Raw genomic sequence first — 15,052 nt, 5'->3', positions numbered from 1 at the left:
GGGACAATCTTGTCATTTCAAGAGACCTGGTCCAGCCCCATGTGTAGACTAAGTCCAGAGACCTGCCTGCCTCATTAATTAGGACCACAGCAGCATCTGAAACTCTCCCTGCTCTGAGCCGCCCAAGGGTCCCATTCACATGACCATGTGTTGTCTCAAAATGTGGGAAGGTGAGTCTCCTCTATTTAAAGCCCTTGAATGCTGTCACATCACTCAGACTCAAGACCCTGCATGGAGTGGCCCCTGCCCACCTCTCCAGACTCGTCTCCCACCGTCCAGCCCATCAGCCAGGCCAAGCATCTCTTAGGTCCTTTGTACATGCTATTCCTTCTTCTTCCAGTGCGTCTCCTCACTGTCTTTACTGAGAGTTCGCCCCTCTTGATCCTCAAGTTTCAACTCAATGGTCACTTACTCTGAGGCCGCATCCTGACTGCTCATGTCCCTCTCTTATGAGTTCTCACGGCTGTCCATCCTTGTCCTTCAGAGTACTTACTAGGAGTGTAATTACGATGATCTATGTGATTATTTAAATGATGTCTGAGCCCCTGCCTAGAACGCCAGCTCCATGAGGGCAGGGACCTCATCTGTTTTGCTCCCCATTGGGTCCTCACTGTCTACTTACACGTGGTAGGTGCTCCATATATATTTGTCCAACAAATGAAGAGCCCGTCTCTATCCATTTGGACGACAAGGTCAGACCAAGTTGGGAATCCACTTCCCACCACCTCCAGAGGTCATCGTTGGTGCCTGGAGGAGGGGACATACCGTTTCTGGTGCCTCTGGGAGCATCCTGAGAAATGGGAGGTGCCCACCCAACTTCACTGAGTCACCAACAGCTCCCCCTGAGCACGCAAACCGGTGATGGATGTGTTTCCTGGATGCAAGGCAGGGGTAGTAGTCCTCAAGTTAGTTGGGCATGTAAAGACATAACCAGAGTGACAGCCACCTACAGTGTCCAGCTAATCGGGCACTTAATGTGGAGACATTAGGCAGGCAGACAAAACTAGCGTGCCACTGCAGACAGGTCTTCTCTTTCAAAACACATCAAGTTCAAAACTTGATGTTTTGGCCTCAGGATCTGAGAACCCCTGAATGTTGCCCACGGGAGGAAACATGAAGTGCATCTCACTGAACCCCTCACGTTATAGTCTGGAAGGAGGGCACCCAGAGAACAAAGGCTTTTCGAAGTCATTGACTGGATAAAAGGTAGAATTCAAACCCACGTCCTCTAACCATTGGCTTATGTTTTCTCTTCTACTGTAAAGGTAATACACGTTCACTGTGGAAAGTTAAGGAAGTATAGGGGAGTCCAGTTAATTGGGTGCTTAAGGAGAGGAGGGGGTGGGGGAGGCATTAGAGAAGGAAATAAAAGTTACTCATAATCCCACCACTGGCAATAATCACTGTGAGTATGTTGGTGTGTTTCCTTCCTGATTGTTTTTTTTTGTCCAGTACACACCAGGAAGATGTCCAGATGAGCACATCCAAACCCAAACTCACACTCTGATCACAGCTCTACATCCTGGGTTTTGGGGGTTTTTCCCACTTATAATAGGAGAGCATTTTCCCATGTGGTTTGTCCCACGACCTCCTTCCTGCAGCATTTCTCACAGTGCACCCGGGGATTCATCAGCATCAGGATCATACAGGGAGCCGCTTCCAAATGCAGACTCCCGGGCCTCGCCCTGGCCCTGTAGAATCATTGTCGGAATGTTGAAGACTCTCCCTAGGTGATCTAGAAGCACCACAAATTTTGGGAACGTCCTTCCACATAGCAGATCTCAACAGGGCTGCATGCTGAAATACTGGTATCCAGGCTTAATCAGAACCATGGCAGAAAAGGTTTAGAATTGGAGCCTCACACATTGGTATTTTTTTAATGCTGTCTGGGAGATCGACATGAATTGAGGGTTGTGAGCATCTTCCATGATGCATTTAGGGCTCTCCTGCCAAGACTGGGAGCAAAAACATTCCTTCTGGGGTAAGGAAGCTGAAATGTTTTATCACCAGGATGAAGACCCATTTGTGACTCACGATCTTCCATAACATCATTTTGATTTAGCTTCCTGCAAAGTTTTATTTCCAAGTTTATACTCTTTGGTGATTGGGGCCCTCCAAATTGAGGTCCTAGCATATGGGGCTACAGAGAGGAGGTCCAAACAGGCGGGCTGCCGGAAACCCTCTGCTCATCCCGATGTTTGAGCAGAGAAGGAAGGTCTGCCCATCCCCACCCCACGTGCTTCTCTCTTTTTTAGTCTGTACTGAATCCACAAATAACAAGGGTCCCTGAGCTAAGACATCTGAATAATGATCTTAAATCTGTTGTTTTTCTGTGCCATTTGCTGCCACTGATAGAAGCTAATGAGACACTCCTAGTACAAGGCGTGTTAATGGGGCTTTTCGCCATTTAGGATTGAATGGTGGAAGGAACGGGCATCTTGGTAGAGAGGCTAGAATGGGGATTTGCAAGTGGTGGGTGAATCCAGGGCCCTTATTTTCCAAGAGGAGTCAGGGAAGCCGTCTAAGTTTCCCGAGTAAAACGCACCACAGTTTAGAATTGAGTCGTCTGTCCTCTGCTCTCTTCCTGAGCTGGGTTGGCAAAGCTTGACCTGAGGCAGGAGGCCCTGGGGGCATGGTAGAAAGAAAGGTAATTTACTGAAGCAGAGAACTAGATTCCCACCCTGGCTGAGTGACCCTAGGCAAGCCTCTCACCCTCTCTGTGCTTTGGGACCTCTATTGATAGAATGAGAAGAACAAAATCTAACCATTTTCTGGCTAGGACAGTGTGGGAAAGAGAAAGTAGGTGAGAGCAAGGATGTGTACAAGAAAAATGTCACCTTGCCGTTACCATTGTCTGCCTCCATTAGCTCACTTCATTGTCTTATTGAAAGGCGTCCTGAACTTCATCTGCTCCAGACAACTTCAAACTGTTTCTTTAAACCGTGGAACCAACTCTCCAAACGAAATCTAATTCAACAGCCCAAACAAACAAAAGCGATAAATGCAGACATGCTCTGGATGAAATACGGTCTCCTGGCCCCTCAGAATCCCTCCTACCGCACCACTACCGTGGGCTGGTCCTAAACTGGCTCTAAGGAACCCTGGGGTGCCATCAAGCACAGTTTGACAACCACTGCTTTAGCACAATGCCTTCTGTTTTACAGGTGAGGAAATTGAAGCCCAGGGAGGCAAAATCCAGAGCTAAAATCCAGATTTCTCGACCCTATGTTGAGGGTTCTTTAGAGAAACAGGATGATGGGGCAGCTGTGGGGGGTCTTGTCCCAAGCTCAGGGGGGTGAGAGACAGATGGGACAGAGCCAGCTGGGGTGACTGTGTGTGTGCAAGTGGGTGCTTACCAACACTTGAGGGTCCCTTGGTGTGGGGAAGGCAGGGGACTGAGCAGTGTGGAGCCTGGACTGCACAGGGACCTCCCCAGGGCTCTGCTTGGCAGTGGTGGCAGCACGATGGAGCAGTGAAGAACAGGCAGCCAGAGCCAGACTGCCTGGCTCTGAATCCCAGCTTTCTCCACCTCCCAGCTGTGTGACTTGGGTCAATTGCTTAACCTCTCTGTGCCTCAGTTTTCTCATTTGGAAAATGGGGGCAAGTATAGTCCTTAGCTTATGGAAGGATTCGTTGAGAAAATCTGCGTGGAGTGCCTATCTCCGCCCTGGCACATTGTAGGTGCTCGATAAACATTGGCTACTGTTATTCCAGGTGTTCCGAGACCACGGACTGGGGGCTTGCTCCTGGTTACTACCGCCTCCCATCATCCTATGAAAACAATTTCTAGGGAAAACACGGGGAGGGAGGGGTAGGGGAAGATGAGGAGGAAGGGAATAGCGTGCTGCCTTTGCAGGTTCTGCACGTCCTGCTCCCCAGGCAGCTCTCTTCCATCTGGTCACAGCGGAGGCTCCGGAGTCTACGGGCTGCTTTTGGCTCTTCCTTGGGCGGAGCGGCTCTGTTGAATGGAAGACAAAGGGGGAAGCTACTATTTATAACATTGCGAGCAGAGCGCTTTGAGGGGATGGCAGGAGCGCGGAGGGCCTGTGAGGAGAGTCAGCATCAGGTGGCTGCCAGGCAGGGCTGCCGGGGACCTTTCGGAGCCTGTGATGCCCCAGTCCCATCCCAGCAGCTTTCACGCTGTCCAGTTGTGTCAACAGCTGGGATCCAAGCGGTGGAGGGGTCGGCAGGGTCTGGCTCCATCTGTGTCCGTTGGCTGTGGCTGCAATGGGAACAGTAAGGTCTTGTCTGAGGAAAGGACAAGGAGATGACTTCAAGCTGGTGGGAAGTGTCAAAAAACGACCTGCGATTGATACAGGATGCCCCACAGGGGTGGTTGTTATACAGCCTTGCTATTCAGGGTGTGCCCAGGGACCGGTAGCATCACGTGGGAGCACTTGGGAGCTTTCTAGCCATGCAGCACCTCAGACCTCACCCCAGACCTGGAGTTTCACAATCTGCGTTTTAACCAGATGGCCACGGGGTCTGCGTGCACATTAAGTTTGAGAAGCGCTGGTGTGATGCACATGAAACCAGGCTCTAGTTTTGGCTCTGCCACTTCCTAGCTATGTGACCTTGGGCAAGTCGTTTAACTTCCCTGTGCCTCACTTTCCTCACCTGTAAAATAGCATAATAGTAGTGCCTGCCTCCTTGGGGGTGGGGGTGGTGGCAGAGCACTTCATACCATGCCGGGCATATCTTAAGTGCTATATAAGTATAAGCTGTTGTTATATGTCGCTTGGTGCTCAATTCAGCTTTCTTTGGCTGGTTATAAATTTGGGAAGTGGGCTTCCCTCATTCATTCATTCATTCGTTCAATCATCATGTGTGAACACTCACTCTGGACCATGAGACACAGCAGGGAACAGGACAGACAAAGTCCCAGGACCAGGAGAGCTTATAGTTCAAGGGACAGCCAGAGATGGACTCATAATGAAATAATTACTCAATGCAGATAATCTCACAATTACTTACAAATGTGACAAGTGCTATGCAGAAGCACAGGGTTGTTATTAGAGGAAATAAAATGGGTGGTCAGAGAAGGCTTTTAAGAGGAAGTGATATTTCAACTGGAATCTGAAGGATAAGGGGAATCTTGACAGGCAAAGTGTGTGTGTGTGTGAAAGATAGAGAGAGAGAGAGAGAGATCACAAATATGTGTGGTGGGGGGAGACTGTGTTCCAGACACAAGGAACAGAATGTGCAAAAGTACTGAGGCAGATAGGTGAACTGGAGCTCCAAGACTGGTGTAACTAGATGAGTGGTTCTCGATCTTGCATGTGCATCAGAATCCTCTGGAGGGCTTGTTAGAACAGAATGCTGTCCCCACCCTTGGAGCCTCTGATCCAGTTGGTCTGGAGTGGGGGCCCAAGAATGTGCATTTCTAACATGTTCCCAGGCGACGCTGATGCTGATGGTCTGGTGGTCACACTGAGAGAGCCACTGAACTAGAGCACTGAAAGCAAGACCAACAGGGAGAAGAGGTTTAAGGTTTCACCTGGGGCCAGACCTCGTAGGGCATGGAAACCTCGTGGAAAGGGAACCAGCTAAGGTTTTGAAGTGGAGTGGGAGTGGCATGGTCAGATTTATGTTTTAGGGGTAGCACCATGGCTGTGGTGGGGAGAACAGATCGCAGAAGGCCATGAATGAGAGCAGGGAGATTATTAAGAGGTCGCTACAGTCATCTAGGGGAGATGATGGTGGCTTCGTTGAGGTGAAGATGGGGAGAAATGGGTGGACTCCAGACATGCTAGGGAGGTAGACACAAGAGGATTTGGTTGGATCATTGAATGTCAGGGGAGGAGGAGGTCAAGGAAGACCCCCAGGTTCCTGTTTTGAGCAGGTTAGTGCCATTTCCTAAGAATGGAAGCAGGTATGCCAGGGGTGGGGATGGAGAGCAGCCAAGATGAAGAGTTCAGTTGAAAGCACAAGTTTGAGATGCCTGTGAACATCCAAGTGAGGACATCTTGTAGACAATTAGATAAGCAGATCTGGTGCTCAGAAGGCAGTTTCCCCAGAGGAGGTGACATGAGATAGATAGGACTAGATAAGGTTCTTAATCCAAAGTCAATAGAATAGGTAGGAGATATGGGATATGGGTTCTGTGATGTTCTGAAAATGTATCAAAATTTCATGTGCGTTTACCCCTTTCTGAGGAGGGGTCTGACAGTCATCATTAGATACTCAAGAGTCCATGACTCAAAGAAGGTTAAGACCATCAGCCTGATACTATGGAAGATGGTGGTGGTTCCTGGTAACAAGGTCCTTATTACCCTGTCTCTGCTTCTAGGCGCCTGGTGGACCGTCTGGAGAACATGAGGAAGAACGTGGCTGGGGATGGGGTGAACCGCTGCATACTGTGTGGAGAACAGCTGGGGATGCTGGGCTCTGCCTGTGTGGTGTGTGAGGACTGTAAGAAGGTACCATCGCCCTCCTCTTCCCTCCTTCCCTGCTCATCACATGCAGAGCGGCTAGGCCTGGGTTTGAGCCTTGAGGGTCACTGGGTCTTGGGGATGGTGCTTGGGTCCTGAAGGGTAGTTGCCAGAATGATTCTTTCTGGGATGCTCCCATGCCCAGCTGTATTCCAAGGTAACCCTGATCCTGGTTCCTCCCTTCTAAGTCACTCTAATCCTTCTGTCCCCTTGGGGCTCAACTTCATCCAGGATGGACTTGGGAGCTTGAGGTAGGACGTGAGCTATGGTTGAGCCTGCAAGTATCCTGGTTGTGGCTTAGCAAGTTATATGTCAGGCTAAAGAGCGTGTGTGTATGTGGAAGGCTTACCCAGCATTCTCTTACCCTGGGTTATAGTACAAGTGACTTAGAAAGCCCCTCTCCAGCCAAGTGAGGACCACTGGGCTTCATGAGCCTTCATTCTTGAAGGGGAGTCTCCCTGTGCTCTCTCCACACCCTACCCTCTCCTCAAGCTGTCTGCACTTGACAATTCCAGGACAGAAATACAACTGTCCTTGGTCTGTCTAATTCTCAGGAAAGGAATTCAGGGAAACAACTCAGCTGGAGACATCCATAATGTCACTTGGCAACTCCTGCTTGGGGTCCAAACATTTAGAATGAGATATTGGGGGAAGTTTATTTGAAAAAACTTTTCTGTTGCAGTCAACCAGATATTGAGAATTTTGTGACCTATTAGACTTTCCTACTTGTCTTGGCTCCAGGAACTCAGCTGAAAGTATAATGCTCCCTCACACAGCTGTGGCATTTACTCAGATAACTTCCTTCTCCTTGAAGAGTTGAACCTGTAGTCTAAGTTGTCTCAGATTCATTTGGGAAATAAAGAAAAATAAATTAATAAACAAAATGGATATATGGTCTTTCCTCTTAAAAAATCATATCAGTGATCTCCCCTATATGCTGAGGATTCAGACCCCATAGGGACTCTTGGAGAATTCCTTCATCAAGTGCTTGGGAAGGATTACAGTTCTTATTATTGGAAATTAGGACTCAAATTGGACCTTTATTGTAACTGGCCTTGGTCATGGAAGGGACGTGAGACAAAGAGTTCTAGCTCTTTACATCCACCAAGAGAGAATGGGTCTCCATTGCTGCCCTTCCTGGTCACTTCCCCTGGTCACTGGCAGCTCAGAGCCTGGCATAGCTGAGTGTGCACTGGACTATGTTTTGTCCCTAGAATGTCTGCACCAAGTGTGGGGTGGAGACCTCCAACAACCGCCCGCATTCCGTGTGGCTCTGCAAAATCTGCATCGAGCAGAGAGAGGTGAGTGGATTGGCCCCATCTGGCTTCTGGAGGACCCTCCCTTCTTTGTCCAGTTCCTCCTTCCTCTCTGGAACCAGGGAACCCCAAGTCTGAGGCAGTTGGGGACCGGGGAACCTGGTCAGATGTGTGTCTTAAGTGGTTTGTATAAAAGGAACCAGTTCAGCTGTGAACACTGGCAGAATAGTCCCTAAGAGTTTGAATGAGTTTCTCTTCTCCTCTCCTGCTTCTGTGAATCTTCTCTTCCTAGCAGTAGGGAGAACACCATGTTTAAGAGGTGGAAGACTTGGTGTCCAGTCTTTACCCTTCCACTCTCTGGCTATGTAACCTTATAACAGTTTGTAACCTTTCTGACATTCAACTTTCTCCATCAAGGAAATAAGTATACTCAGGCCCTCTCTCTTGAGTGTTCAGGGATATTGTGTAAGTCAAATAGAAATTGTAAAAGGCAGCGTAGTGGTAAGAAAAGTGTGCTGGCTATTGTGTCAGTGTGCTGAGGGTAGAGGGCAAAGTTAAAAGTTAGCACTCAAGAAGGCAAGAGCAGTAGTTGTTGGCTGTCACGTCTTCATCCTCGACCTCTCCACCCCCAGGTGTGGAAGCGTTCTGGAGCATGGTTCTTCAAGGGCTTCCCCAAGCAGGTCCTCCCACAGCCTATGCCTATAAAGAAGACCAAGCCCCAGCAGCCCATCGGCGAGCCTGCTGCCCCTGAGCAGCCCACCCCCGAGCCCAAGCACCCTGCCCGGGCTCCAACTCGAGGTAAGACAAAACAGCTTCTCCTTTCAGCACCAAGGACAGGTCTTGGCTAACTGGTCTACATGGAGGATGTCCTGACATCATCATATCTGTTTTTCTACCCAGTTGGTGGACAGCCAGCCTCTGGGCTTGGGTCTAGGACTCCTATGTCCCCTTAACAACTCACCATGAACCCTCATCAAGAGGGCAGCACAGGGAACTCCCAGCAATGCCAGGCTGCCAAAAGGCTTTGGTGCCATCCCTGATGGAGTATTTAGAGGAACAATGGAGGTAGAAATTAAAATTAGGATCTGATAGAAACTCCTACAACAAAAATACACATGGAAGCCTAAGGGGATTTGGGGCCCATGATATTTCTTCTTTCAACCATCAGCAAATCTGAAATTGAACTAATTAAAAGGGGAAGATGCATAGAAAGGAAATGAGTAAAAGAAAACTGCCACTACTATAGATATTATCACTATTATCCAAGTATCATTATTATTAAAATGATGACAAAAATGGAGAGGCAAAACAGTAAAAAGAAAAAAATTCAACTACAATAAAAACACATTTTAATTGAATGAGGCCACTAGGACTGACCAGATAACGTCCTCACCGTAATTTTGATTAACACTGAGTGATAAATGATGTGGTCTGAATGATAGTTCTGGCACTGAGTGCAGACAGTGCTTCTGAAAGGAAGGTTATAGTTGAAGGTCTCAGAAATTGAAGTACCCAACCATGTCTCCCGTAAGATCACTTCTCAAGGTACCCAGTACAGTGCCAGGAACTCAAAAGGCATTCAACATATACTTTCTTCCTGACAAGGTATGAGCAATTTCTACTCCTTGCAGAGAATTGCCAAATTGTCAGTGTACACTACATCCCTGAGGAGCCCCCCGTTTCCACCACTAGAGCATCCTTCTTTCTGGTTAAGCGTTACTCTCTCTACGCTAAAAAGACTGTATAGCATAACTGTCAAGATCTTGGACATCTGAGGCCAAGAGGACCTGAATTTGAATTCTAGCTCTGCCATTTACTAGTTGTGTGAGCCTGGGCAAATGGCCTAACCTCTCTGAGATTTGTTCCTCATCTATAAAATTGGGTTAATAACTCATTGTGTTATTTTGAGGATTAAATGAGATACTAGGTATAATGCGCTCTGCAGTGTGCAGCACTTAATAAATGTTGGCTAATATTACATAATGTTAATCATCTATATATAGACACATAAACATACACGCATAAATGGTATAAACTAGCTTATCCGGTAAACTCTGGACAAAATAAATAACTCTGAAAATACGGTTGATGTAATACCCATTCACCTCACTGGGAAGAAGTAACATCACCAGCATTGCATAGTGACACCTAAAAAGTTACTGGGGGCCGGCCCCGTGGTGTAGCAGTTAAGTGCATGCGCTCTGCTGCTGGCGGCCCGGGTTCGGATCCCAGGTGCACACCAAGGCACCACTTGTCAGGCCATGCTGTGGCGGCGTCCCATATAAAGTGGAGGAAGATAGGCACAGATGTTAGCCCAGGGCCAGTCTTCCTCAGCAAAAAGAGGAGGATTGGCATGGATGTTAGGTCAGGGCTGATCTTCCTCACACACACACACAAAAACGTTATTGGTAATAAGATCCAGTGCTGGTGAATCTTGGGGGAAACGGGTACTGTATAAATTGTTGCTAGGACTATAAATCACCTCCAGCCTTTTGGAAAGTAATATGGCAGAATTTATTAAAATTTGAAGTGTATATACCATTTGATCCAGCAATTCCTCTCTGGGAATATATCTAACAGCAATAAAAATACCAATATAAAAAGATATATGTGTAAGTATACTTGTTGCATCATTATTTATGGTAGCAAAAACACTGGAAAAACCTAAATATTCATTAATAAGGGAATTATTGAATGGATTATGATATATCCACACCATACTGTATTAAGCATCTTTTAAAATGGAGTGATGTAAATGTACATTATAGATTTGGAATTACGTCCATGATATGCGCGTTCAATATTCTTTTAGCAAACATTTACTGAACACCAAAGGAGTTCCGGGCTCTGTTCTATACCTTAGGGATACAGTGGTAAATGGAACAGACAAAATCCCTGCCTTCATGCAGCTAAAATTCTAGTAGAGGAAATAGGTGCTCAACATCAGCAAATACCGATAGAATATAATATCAGGGAGTGATAAGTGCCGGGAAGAAAAATTAAGCAGGTGAAGGGGATAGAGAGTGACAGGAGGCTCCACGTTGGATAGCAGGTCAGAGAAGGGCTGTTTGAGGAGATGATATTTGGGGAGACATCTGACTAAAGTGGTAGAGAGGGCCCATAGCGTGTGCAAAGGGCTTGAGGTTGGAGCATGCTTGGTGAATCCTGGGGAAACCAAATTAAGAGAACAAAGCACTTTCTAGAACAGTTTGTAGCCAGTGATCCCAATTTGTTCTTTTTAAGCCTGTGTGTGCTCATATGTGTTTGTGCATGAACGGAAATAATGTGAACTTGTAAATGGGAGCTCCATCAAAGGGGAGATGGAAGGGGAGAATTTTAATTTAAAAAAAAAGTTCTTGGGAGTGGTAGATGGGCCCCTCTGTGAGCTGCTTAAGTAATGGCTCCCCAAAAACCATAAAACAAGTGCTCCCCATCAGTTTTCTCTCTCTCCAGGTGACACCGAAGAGAGGAGGGGCCCAAGTCAGAAGACAGGTGGGTTCTGCCGACTTTCCTCTACTTTGGGGCAGAAGTCCTTTCAACCCGGTCCTCAGTTGCCCTTTCTCCATTCAACTCATGCTTTTCCTTCCAGGCCCTGACCTGGCCTCTGCTCCTGGGCGAGGAAGCTGCGGGCCTCCCGTGCGCAGGGCCTCCGAGGCGCGAATGAGCTCATCCAGCCGGGACTCAGAGAGCTGGGACCAGGGCCACGGCGGGGCTGCCGGTGACTCCAGCCGGAGCCCTGCAGGTGAGAGAGATGGGCACATCCAGGATGAGGCTTTCTGGATGAGGAGAATCAAAAGGAATGGAGAGGACAGTTCTTTTATTCTTTTATTCATTCAGTATTTATTGAACGCCTACTGTGTGCCATGTTCTGTTTTAGATGCTGGTTCTAGTCTATGGCAGAGGAAAGTCAGGATCAGAAATAATTCTGTCTCCATAATTTTGCTTATATCCTTTTCTTGCTCCAATGCCACATGTAAGAATTACCTGATGTTTTTGCCTTCCTCCTCAAAAACTGTGGGGGGAAATGCGCCTCGGCTTTGGGCAAAGTAAGGACACTTCCCTCTCATAGAGCCCTTTCTAAGTTCTTTCTTCCCTTGACAGGTGGTCTGTGCTGTCCGTGAAGATGGGGTTGGGTCAGCGTGGCCAGGTGCCGCTCACAGGTGCCCTCATCTCACTGGGCACCCCGTACCTCTGGCCTCACCCGTGGTGGCTTTATTTGGCAATGGACCGGTGGGAGTCCTTGATTCCTAGACTTTGAAAGAAATGTCTACTAGATTGGGGAGATCTCTGTTCCATAACCGCTTGTAGGAGACCTCAGAGCAGCTTCATTTCTTTGTAGCGAGAAGATGAGACTGGGTCTAAGTTAGATGGGCTGAATATTTTGGTCCCTTGTTGACCTCTGGCCTTCTCTTCCTGAATAGTGGGTTCGTGGTTTAGCACCCCAGTTCCTCTTCTTCTTGGCAAGAGAGCTAGGCAATCACTCTGTGCTTAATCTGCTGTCCAGACCCTCTAATGAACGTAGGATTCAGATGGACAAAGAAAGATGAATTTCTCATATCCGCAACATGGGAGAATATTTCTTGACTGCTTACCACGTGCCAGTTGCTGTCCCAAGCTCTTCACATATATTGTCTCCTTTAATACTTGTCATAACTGCCAAATCCAGGTATGAAGACATTTATCATTCCCATTTTAGAGATGGAGAAATGGAGCTCAGAGAAGTAGTGCCACTTGCCCGAGGCCACACAGCTGACAACTGGTTAAAATGGAAATTAAACCCATGTCTGTCCAACACCCAAGTCCATGCTTTCTGTTTTTCTTTTCCAGAGGTGAAGTTTTTATTGGCAATGCTTTTTCAAAATCTTTTTTTACAGCTATAAAATATACATAACATAAAATTTACCGTTTTACCTATTTTTAAGTGTACGGTTCAGTGGCGTTAACTATATTCACATTGTTGTGCAACCATCACCACTATCCATCTCCAGAACTATTTCATTATCCCAAACTGAAACTCTGTACCCGTTAAACAATAACTCCCCACCCCCTCCCCTCAGCCCCCCGCAACCACTAATCTACTTTCTGTCTCTGGATTTGCTTATTCTGGACATTTCATATAAATGGAATCATACAGTAGGTGGCTTTTTGGGACTGGCTTATTTCACTTAGCATACCGTTTCCAAGGTTCATTCATGCTGTGGCATGTATCAGAATTTTATTCCTTTTTAATGCTCAATAACATTCCATTGTATGGGTAGACCACATTTTGTTTATCCATTCATCCACTGATGGACATTTGGGTTGTTTCCGCTTCTGGCTGTTGGGAGTAGCGCTGCTGTGATCTTTGGTGTACAAATATCTATTTGAGTTCCTGCTTTCAGTTCTTTTGGGTGTGTGCCTAGGAGTGGAATAGCTGGGTCATATATATGGTCATTCTATGCTTTTTTTTGAGGAACCACCATACTGTTTCCACAGCAGCTGCACCATTTTTACATACTCACCAGCGGTACACAAGGGTTCCAATCTCTCCACATCTTCACCAACACTTGTTTTTCTCTGCATTTATGTATATGTATATTAATCTCCATCCTGATGGGTGTGAAGTAGTCTCACTGTGGCTTTGATTTGCATTTCCCTGATGATTAGTGATGTTGAGCATCTTTTCATGTGCTTGTTGGCCATTCGTATATCTTCTTTGGAGAAATATCTATTCAAGTCCTTTGCCTATTTTTAAATTGGGTTGTTTGTTTTTTTATTGTTGAGTTACAGGAGTTCTTTATATATTCTGGATATTAATCCCTTATCAGATATATATGATTTCCAAATATTTTCTTGCATTCTTTGGATTGCCTTTTCGCTCTTTTGATTGTGTCCTTTGATGCACAAAAGTTTTTAATTTTGATGAAGTCCAATTTATCTATTTTTTTCTTTTGTTTTCTGTGCTTTTGGTGTCATATCCAAAAAATCAAAAAGCCAATGCCATAAAGTTTTCCCTCTATGTTTTCTTTTAAGACTTTTATAGTTTTAGCTCTTACATTTAAATCTTTGATCCATTTTGAGTTAATTTTTGTATAGCAAAGCATGTGCTTTTAGCCTCTGTATTATTTTTGCCTTCTGAGGGAAATGACAGTCGCGTGACATTCCTAAGCCAGATTTGGGTCCCCTGTCCCTCAAGAGTCAATGTAAATGTCCCCTCTTCTATGAAACTTCTAGTATCCACCTACTCCACCTGGGGCTCAGTTCGTCACTCCCTCCTCTGAGTTCCCAGAGCACCAGCACACATCCCTGCTCAGCACTTATCACCATCTCAAACATGCTATAGACTGAATGTCTCTCGCTCGTCTAATGTCAGGACAGTAGAAGACAGGGGAGCAGCAGATCCATGTCCCTTAGGTGCATGTTAAAACTACTGGTTCCTCTGCCCCATTCCAGGCCTCCTAAATCAGAATTTCTGGTGTTAGCACCCCAGACTCGGCATTTCTTAAACTCCTTGAGTGATTTCAGTGAACGCTGAAGCTTGAGAACCACTGCTTGAGAGCCTGAAAAGTCAGATAAATGAGTTTGGACTTTTTCTTGAGGGTGTAGGGAGCCACAGAAGGATTTGGAGCAGAGGAAGGGCCACGATCTTATATTTTTATATCATTCACATGCAGCACAGGGATGGCCATGCGATAGGCATTCAAGCCCTACCTGGTAACACTGACGTTGGTCAAAGGGGTCTGGTGCTCCAAGACACTGACGTGTCTGTGCCACCCTCTTCTGCCATCTGAGGAAGGCGTGATTGCGACCCTTCCTCATCTGCTGGAGTCCAGATGCCCTTCCAGTGTAATAAAAGGCTCGGTCATGCCAGCGGCCCTCAATGGTGAGCCAGAGTAAACCCCAGAGGGAGTTCCATCGGGAGCGCTGAAGATGACTTCCCACTGTGGTCCTGGCCCCTTGACCAGAATCAGCTCAGCTCTACATTTTCCGCTCCGTCATCCCGATGCCTCCCAGTGCCCCCTTCTCCGAGATCTGGGACCTGGAGTGAGGGCCATGGCACGAACCAGAATTATTCTGACTTTTTTTAATGCCACACAGAGGTCGCTTCTGTGTCAACATGTTGGCACACCTTTTCACGTTGGCACACCCCAGCTCCATGCATCCTTCAAGGACGAGCACAAAGGCCGCCTCCACCGTGAAGCTGTCCCCATCCCCCAGCTGGAGGTCGCCTCTTCTGCCTCCAATCCCTGCGATGTTGCTTATTTACATACCTGGCCTTTCCAGTGTAATGTTAAGTGCACAAACACCAGAACAAAGACTGTGGGGTGAGATCCCAGCTCTGCCACTTCCCAGCTGTGTGTTCCCACTTTACAGATCGAGACCAAG

General features: G+C 47.0%; 1 protein-coding gene across 1 annotated transcript in view; it reads left to right on the top strand.

Annotated features, from left to right (window-relative positions):
• The window catches only part of RPH3A (rabphilin 3A), a 63,430-nt gene that overhangs the window by 23,134 nt on the left and 25,244 nt on the right, over positions 1 to 15,052 (top strand). Inside the window, exons 3-7 of the mRNA XM_087423628.1 lie at positions 6,290 to 6,419; positions 7,646 to 7,732; positions 8,320 to 8,485; positions 11,141 to 11,179; positions 11,277 to 11,429. Coding sequence (XP_087279754.1) covers positions 6,290 to 6,419; positions 7,646 to 7,732; positions 8,320 to 8,485; positions 11,141 to 11,179; positions 11,277 to 11,429 — 575 coding nt within the window. The remainder of the gene's footprint in view (positions 1 to 6,289; positions 6,420 to 7,645; positions 7,733 to 8,319; positions 8,486 to 11,140; positions 11,180 to 11,276; positions 11,430 to 15,052) is intronic.

Source organism: Ceratotherium simum, chromosome 35, assembly GCF_057802395.1.
Source record: "Ceratotherium simum simum isolate JZ-2026a chromosome 35, ASM5780239v1, whole genome shotgun sequence".
NCBI classification, from domain to species: domain Eukaryota; kingdom Metazoa; phylum Chordata; class Mammalia; order Perissodactyla; family Rhinocerotidae; genus Ceratotherium; species Ceratotherium simum.
Note: the sequence above shows the minus strand (reverse complement) of the source record. Positions and strands in the feature narration are given on the sequence as shown.